The following is a 23,486-nucleotide window of genomic DNA, read 5'->3' as shown; positions in this document are numbered from 1 at the left end:
AGGATTTTATTTATGACAGTGACAAAGCATTCGCCATTAATGGTATAAACTATTTCTGGTTTTTGAAATCTCTGGAAGTTTTGGATAAAAACTAAGCTGGAGATCCCATCAAACATGCCTCATTGGCAATCATACCACATCTTCTTTTTTTATCCTTGTATACTAAATATCCCTTTACTTGTGTTTCTGTTTTGTCTGATTATTTATGCAATCTTACTGAATATCTTTGCTGACAATAAGTAACTATAGCATACCTTTGCTGGAGTACTTCTAGGACTTAGGCAAGCATTCACTGAGAAAGCTTTTCTATGCTTTGATTTTAATGCTGCATAATTGGTAGGATCTGCCTCAATCAGTAAACCATTCCATTTCCTGACTTTCTCAAAGAAAAATGTGTTAGATCCTTTCTCTCCATTCAGACCACCACATTCTACATAAAAACCTCCTTCCTGCAAATTATCAATTAATGGTCAATAAGAAAAGTATTAATATTCTGTTTTTCCTTTAAAAGAAAATCCCAGAATTTTTTACTGGTGTTACTGAACAGTGTGAAATATAGAAATCAGAAAGTGTGGTTTCATTGTGATAGAAACAACAATCAAACACAGCACCAAAAGAAATGGTGCAAACAACTGCAGGTCATTGTGTGGCCTTTAACAAATTAAGCAAAAGCAAACTGTATAAAAAGTTAACCAGATGCTCTGCAGGGCGTAGCTTTATACGACCGCAGAGGTTGAACCCTGAACGGTTGGGGCAAGTATGGACACAACATTCAAGCTGGATTCAGCTCTAAATTTGGATTGTGATTAAATAGTTGACACAGCATAGGTTTCTGACACAGAATGAATGTGTTCTAATGAACTTAAAATTTTTGTTTTCTCTTAGAGCAATTCACTATGCTGTTGAATATTAATCCTCTCAAAAAAATGTTTGAAGAAATTTTCTTTTTTATTTATGAAATTTCAAATGAGAAAAATTGAACCCAATTTTTTTAATCACATCCCCCTTTCCCTTATTCCAAAACTAATCTCAATTAAAATTTCTAATTGAGTTTGCAACAATAACTACTCATTTAAATACATCATAAAATATTAAGATGTAAAAAAACTGCTTGTTATCACTGAATGGTAAAGATTATTTTAATTTATCAGTTGGTAGTAAAAAGTGAATATACATTGTATATTGTATATAACAAAGATTTAAGTTGATTCTGGACAAAGAAAGATAACTCCAATTAAAAAAAAATCTTGCTATTGCACAATATTTTGCAATTAGATATTTCTTGCTTACTATTTTGGACAAAGAAAGATAACTCTAATTAAAACAAAATTTGCTATTTCACAATATTGTGCAATTAGATATTTCTTGCCATTGCGCAATACTGTGCAATTGAAAAGACTTGCTATTGCACAATACTTAATATAATAATTTTAGATCCTGATTTGGACCAACTTGAAAACTGGGCCCATAATAAAAAATCTAAGTACATTTTTGGATTCAGCATATCAAAGAACCCCAAGATTTCAATTTTTGTTAAAATCAGACAAAGTTTAATTTTGGACCCTTTGGACTTTAGTGTAGACCAATTTGAAAACAGGACCAAAAATGAAGAATCTACATACACAGTTAGATTTGGTATATCAAAGAACCCATTTATTCAATTTTTGATGAAATCAAACAAAGTTTAATTTTGGACCCCGATTTGGACCAACTTGAAAACTGGGCCAATAATCAAGAATCTAAGTACATTTTTAGATTCAGCATATCAAAGAACCTAACTGATTCATTTTTTGTCAAAATCAAACTAAGTTTAATTTTGGACCCTTTGGACCTTAATGTAGACCAATTTGAAAACGGGACCAAAAGTTAAGAATCTACATACACAGTCATGACAGTTAGATTCGGCATATCAAAGAACCCCAATTATTCAATTTTGATGAAATCAAACAAAGTTTAATTTTGGACCCTTTGGGCCCCTTATTCTGTTGGGACCAAAACTCCCAAAATCAATACCAACCTTCCTTTTATGGTCATAAACCTTGTGTTTAAATTTCATAGATTTCTATTTACTTATACTAACGTTATGGTGCGAAAACCAAGAAAAATGCTTATTTGGGTCCCTTTTTGGCCCCTAATTCCTAAACTGTTGGGACCTAAACTCCCAAAATCAATACCAACCTTCCTTTTGTAGTCATTAACATTGTGTTTAAATTTCATTGATTTCTATTTACTTAAACTAAAGTTATTGTGCGAAAACCAAGAATAATGCTTATTTGGGCCCTTTTTTGGCCCCTTATTCCTAAACTGTTGAAACCAAAACTCCTAAAATCAATCCCAACCGTTCTTTTGTGGTCATAAACCTTGTGTCAAAATTTCATAGATTTCTATTAACTTAAACTAAAGTTATAGTGCGAAAACCAAGAAAATGCTTATTTGGGCCCTTTTTGGCCCCTAATTCCTAAAATGTTGGGACCAAAACTCTCAAAATCAATACCAACCTTCCTTTTGTGGTCATAAACCTTGTGTTAAAATTTCATAGATTTCCATTCACTTTTACTAAAGTTAGAGTGCGAAAACTAAAAGTATTCGGACGACGACGACGACGCCAACGTGATAGCAATATACGATGAAATTTTTTTCAAATTTTGCGGTCGTATAAAAAGGCACCAGAGCAGAGAACCATCTATGAAACAGTACACAACTGGTATGTTCTTGGATATAGCTGTGTAATATTTTTATCCTTATATTTTAAACTTGAAATTTATCGGTAGAATGTATATTTTCCTGGATTTGTGTTCTGTATGTCACCTTATTTTTATAAACTTATATTCTTGTATTTGCTTACTGCAGTCATACCTGTGTACTTTATTTTACCTAATTCTTGTAAATTTATATTTATAACTTAAAGGAGTAGGTGTGAAAATGATCCATTTGTAGCTAAAATTTCAAATAATGATTTATGACCACTATTATAATGAATCCTAGCTCAAACAGCATGAACAGTGTCTAGATAAGAAATAGGTCTTTTTGTTGGACTTTGAAGATTCAGTGTTTTTTACAGAAATTGAGATCCTCATTTATGGAAGTCAATGAAAATAGGTGAATTTCTGTTGTTTTTCATGACAAGAAGCATATAGGGCATGCATGGACAAATGAAATCTACTCATAATATGTTGGTTACTATAAATGATATACATGTATCTGATAATTCACTTTGTCAAAACCCTGGGCTCTATGTTTCCTACATATATAATTGATTAAAACAATTATCACAATCTCAATTTTGAACCTTTTTGGCAGTGAAAACGCCAATGCTTTGAAAGAAAAACTTCATAAAAATAGTTTGATTTAACTTTTCATCATCTGGAACCATTTTTACCTTGAAATAATGGACTAAATATCCAGGTTAATTAGAAACATAACCAAACTTACTCCTATATTGGCAAAATGTATATTTTCTTTCATCTACCATGCAGGATTATACCAGAAATATCTATTCATACAAGAAATAGATAACAGGCCACAACCATAAGAGAAATGGTTATATAACCAGTATATTTTAGATGCAAGAATGTTAAAATGTGGAATTTGAATATTTGTTATAATTCAGTATTAGTTAAGATATTTAGCACTAGCTTAAGAAATAATTTACTCGATAAATAGTTAATATAAATCTTCACAATTTTAGATAAGTGTAAAGCAAATTATTATGTAATCCCCTGAGGGCTAAATGACAATAGAGAATTAAGGATTCAGAGAAGTGTTATAGACAAAAAGGATTTCTTACTTTTTAAGATAATTTAGGTTATGTCACAAAGACCTGATATTTGGGAAAATAGATAAAATAGCATTATTATGTAAATTAGATAAATGAGTATTAATGTTATGTAAATTGAATTATGAGAAAATACAATATATAGTAGTTGACCATGTAGTTTGGGACACTTGCCTTAGAGTCACGTATTGGACTTGTATTCTGACACTTGTAGTTTACACTTGTGTTATAGACTTGGATTTATATCAGACATACTGTTTTATTATAGGTTTTTCTCTCTAGAAAGACTCAATATGTCTAATTCAGTTCATCCTGATCCCTCCTTAGCTCTGATAGCCCCCCTTACGGAAAACATTATAATAGCCCCCCCCCCCCCCCTTTTTGGAAAATATTATCTATTTGAAATTGGGTAATTATAGACATAAAGTTAGATATAGAAAAATCAATTATCAGCAGTGCTTAAGAATGTGAATGATAGTATAATATTTTTCGATTGACTTTCTTAAAGCTTATAAAGCACATAGATTTTGAAAAAAATATGTATAAGTAAATGAAATGTATTCAATGTACCCTTAAATAATACAGAGAGTATAAATTAAAATGGATATACTTTGTACAGATATTTATATTCTGCTAGATTAAGTAAAAAAAAAAAAAAAAGGGATGTTATAACTTAAGATATTCAAGCAGTATTATAAGCATACATAAATGCATTGTGACAATATTCTTTTGTATCGTTGAAAAATGTTATTTTTGTTCTGAATTTCTGGTTAAAGTACACAATATTCAGAAGTTATAGTGTCTGTTAATTTAATCCTGCTGGACAAATGTATTCATTACATTAGTAGTTCTTACTATTAGATCCTTAAATATTGCAGGTAGACGGCACATCTACTGATGTACTTTTAAACCAATTTTACTTCAGATTATACAAAATGTACTTTATCAATGATACAAATAGAACTATCAAGTGGTCCCTATACATTCATTGTATATAGGCATCACTGTTTTGAGCTGTGTTTTTTTTTTATTATGACTTAAAAGATTTTTAGCTAAAAAGATAAAATAATTAAGGAGTACTTAATAAGGAAGTACAAAATAAACTGGCACACAGTTGCTAAATATATAAATTAGAAATAAGAAGAGAAAGTATAGGAAATTAAGGAAAAATAAAAGGGAAGAGAATTAGACATTCTTACATGTAGTATGTTATTTATTGTAATATTTATAAATAGGTAGTTCAATTACTGGCCTAAAATTGTAGTATTCTAGTGAATATTTAAGAGATAAATAAATAAAAATGCCCCAATTCAAATGAATTAATTATAATAAGAGATAAGGGTTAATTGGTGTCATGTATGATTATGATCACTTACATTCATGAAGTAACCTACCAATGGTGGACAACAAAATCAAGAAATGGTGGACACACAGTTGAAGAAATGGTGGACCCACACAATGATGAAATGGTGGACCCACACAATGAAGAAATGGTGGACCCACAAAACAAAGAAATGGTGGACTCACAGTTAAAGAAATAGTTGACCCACAAAATGAAAAAATGGTGGACCCATGCATAGAAGTGACCATATTGTGCTTTTAAAAGTTAATGAAAGACAAACAATGATGGACATATAATATATGTATCTAGTGAAAATTTATTTAATATTATAGGAACTAATTAGCAGAGATTTGTGATATATAAAATATATATTGACATTTTTATAACCGTACATAAATAGATGAAGAGACAATGAGATGTTAAAGTTAAAACTTGAACCAGAAATATATGAACATTAAGCCGTAAAAACTTTCAATTATGTGTTTTCCCAAAAAAAATTGCGTTTGCATGGAATATGACGATTGAACCCAAGAACAAAATATTGCCTATATATATCATGTATATATATGTATTGAATATGTATTTAATACAAAAACAGTTATAATTGCTTATTGATATGTTTGATATGTTATTAATTAATGTTTTGTGTTTCAGTTATATAAATTAGATTATTCTTTGATATATTACATACTCATGTGTAAGACATAGATAATCTTATTTTTATAAAAAATATATATGATATGATTACTAATATTTTTAACTTGTAGCTGATGGCCAATATGGATAAAGCATTGATAATCTTATATTTCAGCTGTATTGTATATATATTGCTATTTTTATGCCCCTTTGTGCACCTAGAAATACTTCATGAAGTATGCAATGAGCTCATTGTCATTAACTATGTGAGAGTTGGACTTGTCAATATTAGTGAACTTCAGAGAACTTCCCTGATATGGACAATCTAAACTTGACTATTCCCCAAACCAAGAATATGAACATGTATATATAGTTATATTTTATTTACAGGAATCAGTCGTGTAATTGCTTACACAATATTTTTTTTTATATATATAATACTTTATTGACAGGAATCAGTGATTCAATTGGTTCACAATATTGTTATATTTTGTTGACAGGAATCAGTAATTCAATTGTTGCTATAAAGATATGTGTATAATATTTTAATTTTTTTTATGATGCATTTTATATTTTAATTGAAGATTGCAGGAGCAATCTTGGCGACGAAGGGAAGGGTATAACCAGTATATTTTAGATGCAAGAATGTTAAAATGTGGAATTTGAATATTTGTTATAATTCAGTATTAGTTAAGATATTTAGCACTAGCTTAAGAAATAATTTACTCGATAAATAGTTAATATAAATCTTCACAATTTTAGATAAGTGTAAAGCAAATTATTATGTAATCCCCTGAGGGCTAAATGACAATAGAGAATTAAGGATTAGAGAAGTGTTATAGACAAAAAGGATTTCTTACTTTTTAAGATAATTTAGGTTATGTCACAAAGACCTGATATTTGGGAAAATAGATAAAATAGCATTATTATGTAAATTAGATAAATGAGTATTAATGTTATGTAAATTGAATTATGAGAAAATACAATATATAGTAGTTGACCATGTAGTTTGGGACACTTGCCTTAGAGTCACGTATTGGACTTGTATTCTGACACTTGTAGTTTACACTTGTGTTATAGACTTGGATTTATATCAGACATACTGTTTTATTATGTCTCATGAACATATGTGATTATTGTGATTATTGTGATTGATAAACTATACTGAATGCTGAATTAATAAACATTATATATTGAACTTTGAATCTGTGTTACGTTGACATGTATTCATATAAAAGCTACCAGCTAGTTCCCCCAACCTAGCAAGATGAATAACCAGGTCAGGAACAAGCATAGTACTGGCCTTGGTTATAGTTATACTATTTGTCAAATCTCTAATTGAAAGGCTAAGTTGTGTTTTAATCTTTAATATGTCATGTCTCCTATAGATACCAGTAATTCAAAATTTCAGTCATTTTGTTATCATGGTTATCAGAAAATATAAATTGTCAATATGGTTCTGATTAGCAACTTCATTTTACAACTGACAAGTGATAATAAGGAGCTGACAGTTTGGGTTTTTTTGGTTGAAAATATGAATAAGTTAATTTTTTATGAAATATCAATGTTGATGATACATTAGACTTGCTACATGTCTCTTCCTAATTATGTTTTTTTTTCAATTTTGACCCTTTAACAATTGTACTGCTATAACTAGGAGAATACCATTATACTGACATCTGCAATGCCAATCAGTAGACTGACACTTGTCAGTAAACATTACATATAAAAATTATTAAGAAAGAAATAAAAGAAAGGGAATTGTAGCAAGTCTAATGATACATGTGTTCACTGGTAACTGAATTATGTAAACAAAGTTTTAGTTTTAAATTATTTTTTTTCAATATATCATGAATTGATCTGCTAATTATCTTTTTCTCTAAAGTACGAGAAGACTTTTTACAGTGTCATTGCACATACCATTCAATTTGTATTACTTTGATGTATTAATGATGTAAACAAAAATCTGAATTTGGTATAACAATATAACTGAATAAATATGTTTAAACATGTATACAGGTATATAATAGGCACCCATAGAAAGAAATATATTTCTTTTATGATCATATAAACATTTGTTCATTGATAAGATTTACTATAAGCAGGTATTATTATAAATAGCTGATCAGCAATTATGTGAGGATAGTATTAAAGACTTTTTATTTCTTATTTGTTTTGAGGGTCACAATATGATTTTCTTCACATCCCTAAGGAAAGTTATCAAATATTTTGATGGTAACAAATAAAACGTTTGAATGACATTACTGACTGATGATTGTAATTATTTCAACATTACTACAGAATATTGCTTGACAGGAATGAATGAAGTCAACAATGGGTAGATAACATAAGCAATGATTTCATCATCTGTTTTACAAAGTTTTAACTATGCATTAAAATAGAATTTTCAAAAGCAAAATCCTGAATAATTTAATTCTTTATAATCTAAATTTAATCAAACATTTTTATGGGAGAGCTTGGTTTTATGACTTTATAGATAGGTATGATTACTTACTATGTAATTGAGCCTACTATCAATGAATGGTGTCTGTCCATTTGAGTACTCCAGTCTATCTGGGAAATCTAAGTTGTCTAAGAAAGGTACATTTACTTACTATGTAATTGAGCCTACTATCAATGAATGGTGTCTGTCCATTTGAGTACTCCAGTCTATCTGGGAAATCTAAGTTGTCTAAGAAAGGTACATTTACTTACTATGTAATTTAGCCTACTATCAATGAATGGTGTCTGTCCATTTGAGTTCTCCAGTCTATCTGGGAAATCTAAGTTGTCTAAGAAAGGTACATTTACTTACTATGTAATTGAGCCTACTATCAATGAATGGTGTCTGTCCATTTGAGTACTCCAGTCTATCAGGGAAATCTAAGTTGTCTAAGATAGGTACATTTACTTACTATGTAATTGAGCCTACTATCAATGAATGGTGTCTGTCCATTTGAGTACTCCAGTCTATCTGGGAAATCTAAGTTGTCTAAGATAGGTATGATTACTTACTATGTAATTGAGCCTTCTATCAATGAATGGTGTCTGTCCATTTGAGTACTCCAGTCTATCTGGGAAATCTAAGTTGTCTAAGAAAGGTACATTTACTTACTATGTAATTTAGCCTACTATCAATGAATGGTGTCTGTCCATTTGAGTACTCCAGTCTATCTGGGAAATCTAAGTTGTCTAAGAAAGGTACATTTACTTACTATGTAATTGAGCCTACTATCAATGAATGGTGACTGTCCATTTGAGTACTCCAGTCTATCAGGGAAATCTAAGTTGTCTAAGAAAGGTACATTTACTTACTATGTAATTGAGCCTACTATCAATGAATGGTGTCTGTCCATTTGAGTACTCCAGTCTATCTGGGAAATCTAAGTTGTCTAAGATAGGTACATTTACTTACTATGTAATTGAGCCTACTATCAATGAATGGTGTCTGTTCATTTGAGTACTCCAGTCTATCAGGGAAATCTAAGTTGTCTAAGAAAGGTACATTTACTTACTATGTAATTGAGCCTACTATCAATGAATGGTGTCTGTTCATTTGAGTACTCCAGTCTATCAGGGAAATCTAAGTTGTCTAAGAAAGGTACATTTACTTACTATGTAATTGAGCCTACTATCAATGAATGGTGTCTGTCCATTTGAGTACTCCAGTCTATCAGGGAAATCTAAGTTGTCTAAGAAAGGTACATTTACTTACTATGTAATTGAGCCTACTATAAATGAATGGTGTCTGTCCATTTGAGTACTCCAGTCTATCAGGGAAATCTAAGTTGTCTAAGAAAGGTACATTTACTTACTATGTAATTGAGCCTACTATCAATGAATGGTGTCTGTCCATTTGAGTACTCCAGTCTATCAGGGAAATCTAAGTTGTCTAAGAAAGGTACATTTACTTACTATGTAATTGAGCCTTCTATCAATGAATGGTGTCTGTCCATTTGAGTACTCCAGTCTATCTGGGAAATCTAAGTTGTCTAAGAAAGGTACATTTACTTACTATGTAATTGTGCCTACTATCAATGAATGGTGTCTGTCCATTTGAGTACTCCAGTCTATCAGGGAAATCTAAGTTGTCTAAGAAAGGTACATTTACTTACTATGTAATTGAGCCTACTATCAATGAATGGTGACTGTCCATTTGAGTACTCCAGTCTATCAGGGAAATCTAAGTTGTCTAAGATAGGTACATTTACTTACAATGTAATTGAGCCTACTATCAATGAATGGTGTCTGTCCATTTGAGTACTCCAGTCTATCTGGGAAATCTAAGTTGTCTAAGATAGGTATGATTACTTACTATGTAATTTAGCCTACTATCAATGAATGGTGTCTGTCCATTTGAGTACTCCAGTCTATCAGGGAAATCTAAGTTGTCTAAGATAGGTACATTTACTTACTATGTAATTGAGCCTACTATCAATGAATGGTGTCTGTCCATTTGAGTACTCCAGTCTATCAGGGAAATCTAAGTTGTCTAAGATAGGTACATTTACTTACAATGTAATTGAGCCTACTATCAATGAATGGTGTCTGTCCATTTGAGTACTCCAGTCTATCTGGGAAATCTAAGTTGTCTAAGATAGGTATGATTACTTACTATGTAATTTAGCCTACTATCAATGAATGGTGTCTGTCCATTTGAGTACTCCAGTCTATCAGGGAAATCTAAGTTGTCTAAGATAGGTACATTTACTTACTATGTAATTGAGCCTACTATCAATGAATGGTGTCTGTCCATTTGAGTACTCCAGTCTATCAGGGAAATCTAAGTTGTCTAAGATAGGTACATTTACTTACTATGTAATTGAGCCTACTATCAATGAATGGTGTCTGTTCATTTGAGTTCTCCATTCTATCTGGGAAATCTAAGTTGTCTAAGAAAGGTACATTTACTTACTATGTAATTGAGCCTACTATCAATGAATGGTGTCTGTCCATTTGAGTACTCCAGTCTATCAGGGAAATCTAAGTTGTCTAAGAAAGGTACATTTACTTACTATGTAATTGAGCCTACTATCAATGAATGGTGACTGTCCATTTGAGTACTCCAGTCTATCAGGGAAATCTAAGTTGTCTAAGAAAGGTACATTTACTTACTATGTAATTTAGCCTACTATCAATGAATGGTGTCTGTCCATTTGAGTTCTCCAGTCTATCTGGGAAATCTAAGTTGTCTAAGATAGGTACATTTACTTACTATGTAATTGAGCCTACTATCAATGAATGGTGTCTGTCCATTTGAGTACTCCAGTCTATCAGGGAAATCTAAGTTGTCTAAGATAGGTACATTTACTTACTATGTAATTGAGCCTACTATCAATGAATGGTGTCTGTCCATTTGAGTACTCCAGTCTATCTGGGAAATCTAAGTTGTCTAAGATAGGTATGATTACTTACTATGTAACTGAGCCTACTATCAATGAATGGTGTCTGTCCATTTGAGTACTCCAGTCTATCTGGGAAATCTAAGTTGTCTAAGATAGGTACATTTACTTACTATGTAATTGAGCCTACTATCAATGAATGGTGTCTGTCCATTTGAGTACTCCAGTCTATCAGGGAAATCTAAGTTGTCTAAGAAAGGTACATTTACTTACTATGTAATTGAGCCTACTATCAATGAATGGTGTCTGTCCATTTGAGTACTCCAGTCTATCTGGGAAATCTAAGTTGTCTAAGATAGGTACATTTACTTACTATGTAATTGAGCCTACTATCAATGAATGGTGTCTGTCCATTTGAGTACTCCAGTCTATCTGGAAAATCTAAGTTGTCTAAGATAGGTATGATTACTTACTATGTAATTGAGCCTACTATCAATGAATGGTGACTGTCCATTTGAGTTCTCCAGTCTATCTGGGAAATCTAAGTTGTCTAAGATAGGTACATTTACTTACTATGTAATTTAGCCTACTATCAATGAATGGTGACTGTCCATTTGAGTACTCCAGTCTATCAGGGAAATCTAAGTTGTCTAAGAAAGGTACATTTACTTACTATGTAATTGAGCCTACTATCAATGAATGGTGTCTGTCCATTTGAGTACTCCAGTCTATCTGGGAAATCTAAGTTGTCTAAGATAGGTACATTTACTTACTATGTAACTGAGCCTACTATCAATGAATGGTGTCTGTCCATTTGAGTACTCCAGTCTATCAGGGAAATCTAAGTTGTCTAAGAAAGGTACATTTACTTACTAAGTAATTGAGCCTACTATCAATGAATGGTGTCTGTCCATTTGAGTACTCCAGTCTATCAGGGAAATCTAAGTTGTCTAAGAAAGGTACATTTACTTACTATGTAATTTAGCCTACTATCAATGAATGGTGTCTGTCCATTTGAGTACTCCAGTCTATCTGGGAAATCTAAGTGGTATGGTTCTGTAGAAGGTTGTTCTATGTAATAATTCCTTATCATTGTAACCAATGTCTTATCATCAGCAGCTGTATTCCTATCTATCAGTTCCTTCATCGCCTTTTTATAATCAAATTGTGCTATCCTGTTTTGATTTATTTGTTGTGGTTGGAATTGTTGCATGAAAACCACTTGTTTTCTGTCTTCATTGAAAGCCCCTCTGATCTCAGGAGAAGAAATATCTAGATTTGATGTCAAATATTGACTTAAACTAGAATTTTTGGCATAAAACATCATGACAAGTAGAAAAAACAAGCCTCCAACTCCGGCTACAAACCATGGTGTTGACACTCTCATTATTCTGGTTAAATTCTGGTCTGGAAATGACTCTGCTTTCAAGTCAACTGTTGTGTTGTAGAACTGAACTTTATGTCATCTAGTGTTGTATCTGAAATGACATGACCGAAAACAGTGATGTTCCATATATCAATATTAATTAACAGTAAATTAAAAAACAATTATTTAAAAGCAAAAAAATGCACTGTCATAAAACTTCAAAGGATACTAACAATCATATAAAAGATATTTCATTATTTACCCTTGATAACGTTGGTACAGCCTTCAAATTATCCTTCTTTACCATGTTTACAGAGAAGTTTATATCCATACATGCTGTTGTAAATATTTAATACTTTGGGAATTTGAAACTTTACTGACAAATAATTGTTCTAAAAATTAGGTAAGGTAACATTTGTCTGTAATTCTCATTCAAATTTGAGTAAATTGAAACCCAGAATTAAACTATAACTCATACACACTAAATACTGATCATTCTTTCAGTATGTAATTATTTTCATATCAAGTGACTGTCACTTTGGTGACTATAAAAAGAAATATAAGTTTCTTACAAATACTGCTTTCAAACATCACACTATAAACATATAGAAATAAAATTGTTTTCATGAATTACCTGTGTATCTGTCAGGCCTTGAGTATGTAGAAATCTGTTAAATATTTGAATCAAGTGTTTGGCACTTGGGCATGTCAGGTATATTGATGTGTTTGAAGACCTACAAATAAATCAATAAACAACATATCAACTTTCTATTCTCATATAATAAAATAAGATGTGGTGTAGTAAACATCTTGAGGTAACTTGACAATTTCTAACAATGAATATATCACCAACAAGACCTGTTAAATGAAATAAAGAAATATAAAAAAGAAAACTACTAATTTTTTTACCAGTTCTCCTTTTTGGTCCCTCACTCAAAATCTGCAATAAATCTATAAATTATCAAATCTTCAGACAGTCTTCAAACATTTACTTAGAAGATAAAGACTTGGAAATAGTCTAAACAACCATATTCTTAAAATTTGCATGTTAGCCTTCAAACAGGAAACTTATGGAAAGAAATATTCTATCTTTCAATTTTTTTTCTTATTTTTATCTTGTCATGCTTGTAGTGTTAACTTAAACAAAGTCCTTGACCATAAGTGAATACTAAACAAGTCTATCAGAGAACAGTCTTTGTATTTTAATTTAGAGAGCCATATTTGAATCATACATCTGTCTTGCTAATATTATGGTCAAAGCTAGTATATTGCAGCTGTAGAGGAGTTAACCATATCCAGTCAGTGTTTGACAGACAGTGTGCTTGAATTTTGTTGTTTTGGACAGTTTTATGCTAAAACCAATCAAACCAGATGCTCCGCAGGGCGTAGCTTTATACGACCGCAGAGGTTGAACCCTGAACGGTTGGAGCAAGTATGGACACAACATTCAAGCTGGATTCAGCTCTAAATTTGGATTGTGATTAAATAGTTGACACAGCATAGGTTTCTGACACAGAATGAATGTGTTCTAATGAACTTAAAATTTTTGTTTTCTCTTAGAGCAATTCACTATGCTGTTGAATATTAATCCTCTCAAAAAAATGTTTGAAGAAATTTTCTTTTTTATTTATGAAATTTCAAATGAGAAAAATTGAACCCAATTTTTTTAATCACATCCCCCTTTCCCTTATTCCAAAACTAATCTCAATTAAAATTTCTAATGGAGTTTGCAACAATAACTACTCATTTAAATACATCATAAAATATTAAGATGTAAAAAAACTGCTTGTTATCACTGAATGGTAAAGATTATTTTAATTTATCAGTTGGTAGTAAAAAGTGAATATACATTGTATATTGTATATAACAAAGATTTAAGTTGATTCTGGACAAAGAAAGATAACTCCAATTAAAAAAAAATCTTGCTATTGCACAATATTTTGCAATTAGATATTTCTTGCTTACTATTCTGGACAAAGAAAGATAACTCTAATTAAAAAAAAATTTGCTTTTTCACAATATTGTGCAATTAGATATTTCTTGCCATTGCGCAATACTGTGCAATTGAAAAGACTTGCTATTGCACAATACTTAATATAATAATTTTAGATCCTGATTTGGACCAACTTGAAAACTGGGCCCATAATAAAAAATCTAAGTACATTTTTGGATTCAGCATATCAAAGAACCCCAAGATTTCAATTTTTGTTAAAATCAGACTAAGTTTAATTTTGGACCCTTTGGACTTTAGTGTAGACCAATTTGAAAACAGGACCAACAAGAATGTGTCCACAGTACACGGATGCCCCACTCACACTATCATTTTCTATGTTTAAAGGACTGTGAAATTGGAATAAATTCTCTAATTTGGCATTAAAATTAGAATGATCTTATCAAAGGGAACATGTATACTAAGTTTCAAGTTGATTGGACTTCTACTTTATCAAAAACTACCTTGACCAAAAACTTTAACCTGAAATTTGCACTATCATTTTCTATGTTCAGTGAACCGTAAAATTGGGGTCAAAACTCTAATTTGGCATTTAAATTAGAAAGATCATATCATAGGGCACATGTATACTAAGTTTCAAGTTGATTGGACTTCAACTTCATCAAAAACTACCTTGACCAAAAACTTTAACCTGAAGCCAAAAACTTTAACCTGAAATTTGCACTATCATTTTCTATGTTCAGTGAACCGTAAAATTGGGGTCAAAACTCTAATTTGGCATTTAAATTAGAAAGATCATATCATAGGGCACATGTATACTAAGTTTCAAGTTGATTGGACTTCAACTTCATCAAAAACTACCTTGACCAAAAACTTTAACCTGAAATTTGCACTATCATTTTCTATGTTCAGTGAACCGTAAAATTGGGGTCAAAACTCTAATTTGGCATTTAAATTAGAAAGATCATATCATAGGGCACATGTATACTAAGTTTCAAGTTGATTGGACTTCAACTTCATCAAAAACTACCTTGACCAAAAACTTTAACCTGAAGCCAAAAACTTTAACCTGAAATTTGCACTATCATTTTCTATGTTCAGTGAACCGTAAAATTGGGGTCAAAACTCTAATTTGGCATTTAAATTAGAAAGATCATATCATAGGGCACATGTATACTAAGTTTCAAGTTGATTGGACTTCAACTTCATCAAAAACTACCTTGACCAAAAACTTTAACCTGAAATTTGCACTATCATTTTCTATGTTCAGTGAACCGTAAAATTGGGGTCAAAACTCTAATTTGGCATTTAAATTAGAAAGATCATATCATAGGGCACATGTATACTAAGTTTCAAGTTGATTGGACTTCAACTTCATCAAAAACTACCTTGACCAAAAACTTTAACCTGAAGCCAAAAACTTTAACCTGAAATTTGCACTATCATTTTCTATGTTCAGTGAACCGTAAAATTGGGGTCAAAACTCTAATTTGGCATTTAAATTAGAAAGATCATATCATAGGGCACATGTATACTAAGTTTCAAGTTGATTGGACTTCAACTTCATCAAAAACTACCTTGACCAAAAACTTTAACCTGAAGCCAAAAACTTTAACCTGAAATTTGCACTATCATTTTCTATGTTCAGTGAACCGTAAAATTGGGGTCAAAACTCTAATTTGGCATTTAAATTAGAAAGATCATATCATAGGGCACATGTATACTAAGTTTCAAGTTGATTGGACTTCAACTTCATCAAAAACTACCTTGACCAAAAACTTTAACCTGAAATTTGCACTATCATTTTCTATGTTCAGTGAACCGTAAAATTGGGGTCAAAACTCTAATTTGGCATTTAAATTAGAAAGATCATATCATAGGGCACATGTATACTAAGTTTCAAGTTGATTGGACTTCAACTTCATCAAAAACTACCTTGACCAAAAACTTTAACCTGAAGCCAAAAACTTTAACCTGAAATTTGCACTATCATTTTCTATGTTCAGTGAACCGTAAAATTGGGGTCAAAACTCTAATTTGGCATTTAAATTAGAAAGATCATATCATAGGGCACATGTATACTAAGTTTCAAGTTGATTGGACTTCAACTTCATCAAAAACTACCTTGACCAAAAACTTTAACCTGAAGCCAAAAACTTTAACCTGAAATTTGCACTATCATTTTCTATCAGTGAACCGTAAAATTGGGGTCAAAACTCTAATTTGGCATTTAAATTAGAAAGATCATATCATAGGGCACATGTATACTAAGTTTCAAGTTGATTGGACTTCAACTTCATCAAAAACTACCTTGACCAAAAACTTTAACCTGAAATTTGCACTATCATTTTCTATGTTCAGTGAACCGTAAAATTGGGGTCAAAACTCTAATTTGGCATTTAAATTAGAAAGATCATATCATAGGGCACATGTATACTAAGTTTCAAGTTGATTGGACTTCAACTTCATCAAAAACTACCTTGACCAAAAACTTTAACCTGAAGCCAAAAACTTTAACCTGAAATTTGCACTATCATTTTCTATGTTCAGTGAACCGTAAAATTGGGGTCAAAACTCTAATTTGGCATTTAAATTAGAAAGATCATATCATAGGGCACATGTATACTAAGTTTCAAGTTGATTGGACTTCAACTTCATCAAAAACTACCTTGACCAAAAACTTTAACCTGAAGCCAAAAACTTTAACCTGAAATTTGCACTATCATTTTCTATCAGTGAACCGTAAAATTGGGGTCAAAACTCTAATTTGGCATTTAAATTAGAAAGATCATATCATAAGGAACATGTGTACTAAGTTTCAAGTTGATTGGACTTCAACTTCATCAAAAACTACCTTGACCAAAAACTTTAACCTGAAGCGGGACAGACAGACGAACGAACGAACGAACGAACAGACGGACGGACGAACGGACGCACAGACCAGAAAACATAATGCCCCTCTACTATCGTAGGTGGGGCATAAAAATGAAGAATCTACATACACAGTTAGATTTGGTATATCAAAGAACCCCATTTATTCAATTTTTGATGAAATCAAACAAAGTTTAATTTTGGACCCCGATTTGGACCAACTTGAAAACTGGGCCAATAATCAAGAATCTAAGTACATTTTTAGATTCAGCATATCAAAGAACCTAACTGATTCATTTTTTGTCAAAATCAAACTTCATTTTTTGTCAAAATCAAACTAAGTTTAATTTTGGACCCTTTGGACCTTAATGTAGACCAATTTGAAAACGGGACCAAAAGTTAAGAATCTACATACACAGTCATGACAGTTAGATTCGGCATATCAAAGAACCCCAATTATTCAATTTTGATGAAATCAAACAAAGTTTAATTTTGGACCCTTTGGGCCCCTTATTCTGTTGGGACCAAAACTCCCAAAATCAATACCAACCTTCCTTTTATGGTCATAAACCTTGTGTTTAAATTTCATAGATTTCTATTTACTTATACTAACGTTATGGTGCGAAAACCAAGAAAAATGCTTATTTGGGTCCCTTTTTGGCCCCTAATTCCTAAAATGTTGGGACCTTAACTCCCAAAATCAATACCAACCTTCCTTTTGTAGTCATTAACATTGTGTTCAAATTTCATTGATTTCTATTTACTTAAACTAAAGTTATTGTGCGAAAACCAAGAATAATGCTTATTTGGGCCCTTTTTTGGCCCCTAATTCCTAAACTGTTGAAACCAAAACTCCCAAAATCAATCCCAACCGTTCTTTTGTGGTCATAAACCTTGTGTCAAAATTTCATAGATTTCTATTAACTTAAACTAAAGTTATAGTGCGAAAACCAAGAAAATGCTTATTTGGGCCCTTTTTGGCCCCTAATTCCTAAAATGTTGGGACCAAAACTCCCAAAATCAATACCAACCTTCCTTTTGTGGTCATAAACCTTGTGTTAAAATTTCATAGATTTCCATTCACTTTTACCAAAGTTAGAGTGCGAAAACTAAAAGTATTCGGACGATGACGACGACGCCGCCGACGACGCAGACGACGATGCCAACGTGATAGCAATATACGACGAAAATTTTTTCAAATTTTGCGGTCGTATAAAAATGAATCTTACCTAAATTATACTTTTTTTTCAATTTTACAAGCACTGACCAGTTTTTCTAATTTTTGATTAATAACTACTTACTACCATAAAACTTTAAAATAAGGCCTCAAAATTAATCAATTAATTGAATTCTGATGTGTTTGTCATGGTAATCAGAATAACATTCACATCTTTAATTTTCTGTAGCAGTTGTGTGTGACAGCTGTTGAAATTTTAGATACATGGACCTATAATTGATAGGAAAATCATTTAAATGTATTACAGCCTGCTTGTATCACAAAAACATGCATTTACAATTATAAGGATCCTTTGCTTATTTTTCAATGTGTTGTTGTGTATTATACGTTGCTGAAACAACAACGAATGAAAGTTTTCAATGACCTTGACTGGCTATACAGCCCTTGCAAGGTCGGTTGCTGAAACAGATGCAATTTATGAAAATTTAGTAAATCTAATTTTCAAATATGAACATCCTAAATCCTTTATGAAATTTACCAGGTTAATATTCAAACTTTTTTGTTGTTGCTTTTAATCATGAAATACATGTATAGTATGTTACTACAAATGTAGCTGTGTTTTCAATAAATGGTATGCATTATTAAGCCTGTTATTTCATACTTTGATATGCTTTATCTGATCCTTGTTAGAGTTTGTTCTTGCCAGTCATTTTCCATTCTATATACATGTATAATGCTTTTGCACAAGAATTTACTCGATTCTTGAAGTAAATGAATTGATTTTGTTAAGATGATATGTGCATGCTGAAACATAGAAATTAGATTTTATTTTATTCATCTTTTCTAGCTTTAATAGAGTTTCATAAACAAGAGACTGTCAAAAAGACATCTTACCAGGTTTTTCTTACAATTATAAAATATGGATCATGATAATTAACTACTGTCAATTGCAGTCATAGGACATAAATCCTGACCGACAATATTGAAATCTTGACCTCCATTTTATTGCGAAACAAATGAAAGTTTTTGACAGATTCATCTCCATAATGGCCAGTTATATTGTCCCATTGAATAATAAAATAGCTTTTGTTCTCTGAGTAGTTTAATACAGAATTATATAACATTTTTTTAGTTAAAACAGGTATTTTCATCTACTTAAAGGATATTTTTTTTTTACTATTAGTGATCATGGTGATGGATTTTTCTTATAAGAAATTGTTTAAAGTCACTTAAAAACTACACAGAGAACAATAGGTAAATGTATTGCCTCTATTATTTGGGACAATAGAACTGAAAAAACTTCAAATAGATTGACCAATTTCAATAGGTGAATCTGTGTAAAAGTTTCAATTGATTCGCAATAACACAAGAAACATACATGTATTTCAAAATTAAAATGTTAGACCAGATTTCTAAGTAGAGAGTCATTTTCTAATCAATCAAGGACCATAAAACTCCAGGACCATAAAACCCTAAACATCAATATGAAAATCATCAATATCCAACTTTTACACAAAATAGTAGAGAAATATTGTACATAAGTAGTTTCATAGTCTAATGGCTAAATATACATTTCATAGATATTAACTTTTCAGAGGCTTGAAAATTATTTTTTTCCTATTTTAGTTATTCTATTTAAATACACGATACATGTATATACATTACATGATACAATTATATACATTACATGATGTATATACATAATTACATGATACATGTACAAATGTATATTGTAACGATTTCGCCCCTTAAACCGAGTGGTAAGTTAAATTGAATAAGGAGGCTCGATCGAACATAATTTGCATGGATCCTTTGAGTTGGTATATGGTTGAAATAATAACTAAGTCAGGTATAAAGTTCAGATGCATTTTATATAACATCTATATAATCAAATATTTACAATTGATCATAAAAACATACATTTATATTTATATACAATTTGCCGTAATCATCTCATAAAGGTTTCTCTCTGCTAAAGTGAAAGTAGATTTCCAGAAAACCTCTCTCATCGTATTTATAGAAAGTCAGTGACTAAGTGGAACGACAGCTGACGGGACTTTCCCGTAGGTCGAAGGTCGTATTCTTCTTCTTCAAAACAAACAACGGCCATGTGTAAGAAGGTTTAGTTTTCTTAAAACATTCAAAACCTTCACACTAAGTAAATTATAAGGACATCAAGACAGCATAAATTCCGACTGCTCTTGCAGGCGGTGAGATTAAATCTGAAGTTCGTTTCGTCAACCTTCTATTTATAATTTTCCGGTCAATGGCTCGACCAATCAAAACGTTTGTTATGTTCACAGGCAATCTCGTGTTGCAGACCGCCAATACACAAATAAATATGGCTTCTCTTGTAAATAAATTATGGCACTGCTGGTATTTAGATGATTACGGCTAAAACACAAGTTATTACATTAAGAAAATAAATAAGCTAATAAGGTAAACACATTATCGCATCATATATCATAAAAATACAGGCCAACCAACCGTGAATATTCTGTACGAGGTGACATTCCATCGTAAAAATAGCGTAGCGAAAACGTAAACAAAAACAGCTGACTCGTAAAATTACTACTATAGAATATGGAGAACACGAGTACTATTAATTTAATAATACGATCACTAAATCGTAACACAGCCCCCTAACCACTAGGCGTTTGTCCTCAAATGCACAGAAACTATCTATACATTAATTAAATTAATCCACTAATTGGCTCAAAACTTGAAAACAAAATCGAATAACTCATAAGACAACAACTGTCTAACAAGTTACAATATACATTTAACCGAAAACTCATGTATTCACATAGAATTATTTAGGTAACACACATATAAATATATAACACAATGTTCATTTCTTCCAATAAATGTTCTAGGCTGACTGTTCAACATCTTCTTCTGTACCGCAAGCTCCACATATTTAATTAAACCAAACAGGAACATTTTCTCCAAGATAGGGCTTCAATCTGTCTTGGTGCACCACCTTAGGTTTCATATTTGGTCCCTTCTGTATTCTATATATGACATCATTAAGTTTATTTACAATAATATATGGGCCTTCCCAATTATTTTGTAACTTTGGACACAATCCTTTTACACGACGAGGATTGTGCAACCACACTGGATCACCTGCATCAAATGTTTGCATCTTAGTTCCAACATCATAATTTCTTTTCATCCTGTCGCTTGACAGTTTTAATTTATTTCTTGCAAATTTATGAATTACCTCCAACTTTTGGGATAATTCATAGGCATAAACAGTTTTTAAAGGCAAAGGTGACTTTTCAGTCTCTGGTCTACCCAGAACTAAGTCTACTGGAAGATTAACTTCTCTTCCAAATAACATAGAACATGGAGATGTACCCAAACTCTCATGTTCTGATGACCGATAGGCCAACATCAATAAATAAATATATTCGTCCCAATCTCTCTGGTGTTTGCTTACAAAAGCAGATAACATCGTCTCAATGGTTGAATTTGATTTTTCAACCATACCATCCGATTTAGGTCGGAATGGTGTTGTACGGGTTTTATGGATACCCAAAATAAAGCACATCTCTTTGAACACATTAGATTCAAAATTAGACCCTTGGTCTGAGTGGATTGAAAGAGGAACCCCAAAAATGGTTACTATTCTTTCCACAAATTTCCTAGCTACAGTCACTGCTTCAGTGTCTGGAATTGGTATAGCTTCTGTCCATTTAGAAAAATAATCCTGAACTACCATCAGATAGCGATTATTATTCTCACTTATTGGTAAAGGTCCTAGAATGTCAATAGCCATTCTCTCCCAAGGAGCACCCACAAGATACTGCTTCATAGGGGCCTTAGGTTTTTTACAAGGTGCTTTCTTAGAAGCACAAATATCACATTTGGTACACCAAAATTTAACATCCTGTCTCATTTTATACCAAAAATATCTCTGTTTAATTTTTGATAGAGTCTTTCTTACACCCAGATGACCACCGGTCACTGTGTTATGTACTTGGTTCAACACGAACCTTTTAAAATTAGCTGGAAGAACAATATGTAGATCATAATGTTTTCCATTATAGCTTTCCCATTTTCTATATAAGATTCCATTGACAAGAATTAAAGAATTTAATCTTGACCAATAAAATTTAACTTCAGGACTCATATGGGATACATCTGCCCATATGGGTTTAACTTCATCTATTTTCCATTGGATAATTATACTGATTACATCATCAGATAATTGAGATTCTGAAACATTTTCAAAATTTATCTCTTTAACTGGGTCGTCCTTCTCATTTTGACTGCAACCATAATCCTTAGATCTGGTACAAACTCTTACTATCTCAGACTGAACAGGGAGTACATCAGGGTTTTCATCTGGACCCTTACTTCTAAATTCATTATGAATTACATGACTTTTTACTTTGTGGCACGTCTCGTCACTTGTCATGTTTGGCCAATCTTCATTTTTACCGCTAATACTAATTGTTGTAATTGATTGTTTGACACTAACATCTTGAACATTTCTGCAAGATTCACGAATAGTGACATTATCATTACATTTTTCAACCGTTAAAACGTTTCATGAGTTGGAACCAATTCATAATTCATTTCTGCTCTAGCACAGTGAGGACATTCTTTGTTATAGCAAGGACGTCTACTTAGGGCGTCTGCATTATTGTGGGACCTTCCAGCTCTGTGCTCAATTTTAAAATCATATGATGCCAGGACCTCGAACCAACGAGCTAACTGACCTTCTGGATTCTTAAAATTGAACAACCAACTTAATGCACCATGGTCACTTCTAACCTTGAAGTATTTACCATATAAATAATGGTGAAAATGTTTAATAGAGGCTACTACAGCTAGTAGTTCTCTTCTCGTAACACAATATTTTCTCTCAGATCTACTGAAAGTTTTACTAAAGTAACAAATTACTTTTTCTACTCCATCCTGGAGTTGGGATAGTACTGCTCCCATACCATCATTACTCGCGTCGGTATCCAAAATAAATAAATCCTCCCTGGTAGGGTAGGCTAAAATAGGTGCA

At 31.8% G+C, this 23,486-nt stretch overlaps 1 protein-coding gene across 1 annotated transcript in view; it reads right to left on the bottom strand.

Annotated features, from left to right (window-relative positions):
- Window positions 1–23,486, bottom strand: part of LOC139513260 (uncharacterized) — a 65,726-nt gene that overhangs the window by 8,084 nt on the left and 34,156 nt on the right. Inside the window, exons 2-4 of the mRNA XM_071301593.1 lie at window positions 13,096–13,195; window positions 12,069–12,573; window positions 255–449 (exon numbers count right to left, since the gene is read on the bottom strand). Of these exons, the coding sequence (XP_071157694.1) occupies window positions 255–449; window positions 12,069–12,482 (609 nt within the window). The 5' untranslated portion in view covers window positions 12,483–12,573; window positions 13,096–13,195. The remainder of the gene's footprint in view (window positions 1–254; window positions 450–12,068; window positions 12,574–13,095; window positions 13,196–23,486) is intronic.

The sequence above is a fragment of the Mytilus edulis genome, chromosome 2, assembly GCF_963676685.1.
Source record: "Mytilus edulis chromosome 2, xbMytEdul2.2, whole genome shotgun sequence".
Classification (NCBI taxonomy): Eukaryota; Metazoa; Mollusca; class Bivalvia; order Mytilida; family Mytilidae; genus Mytilus; species Mytilus edulis.
Note: the sequence above shows the minus strand (reverse complement) of the source record. Positions and strands in the feature narration are given on the sequence as shown.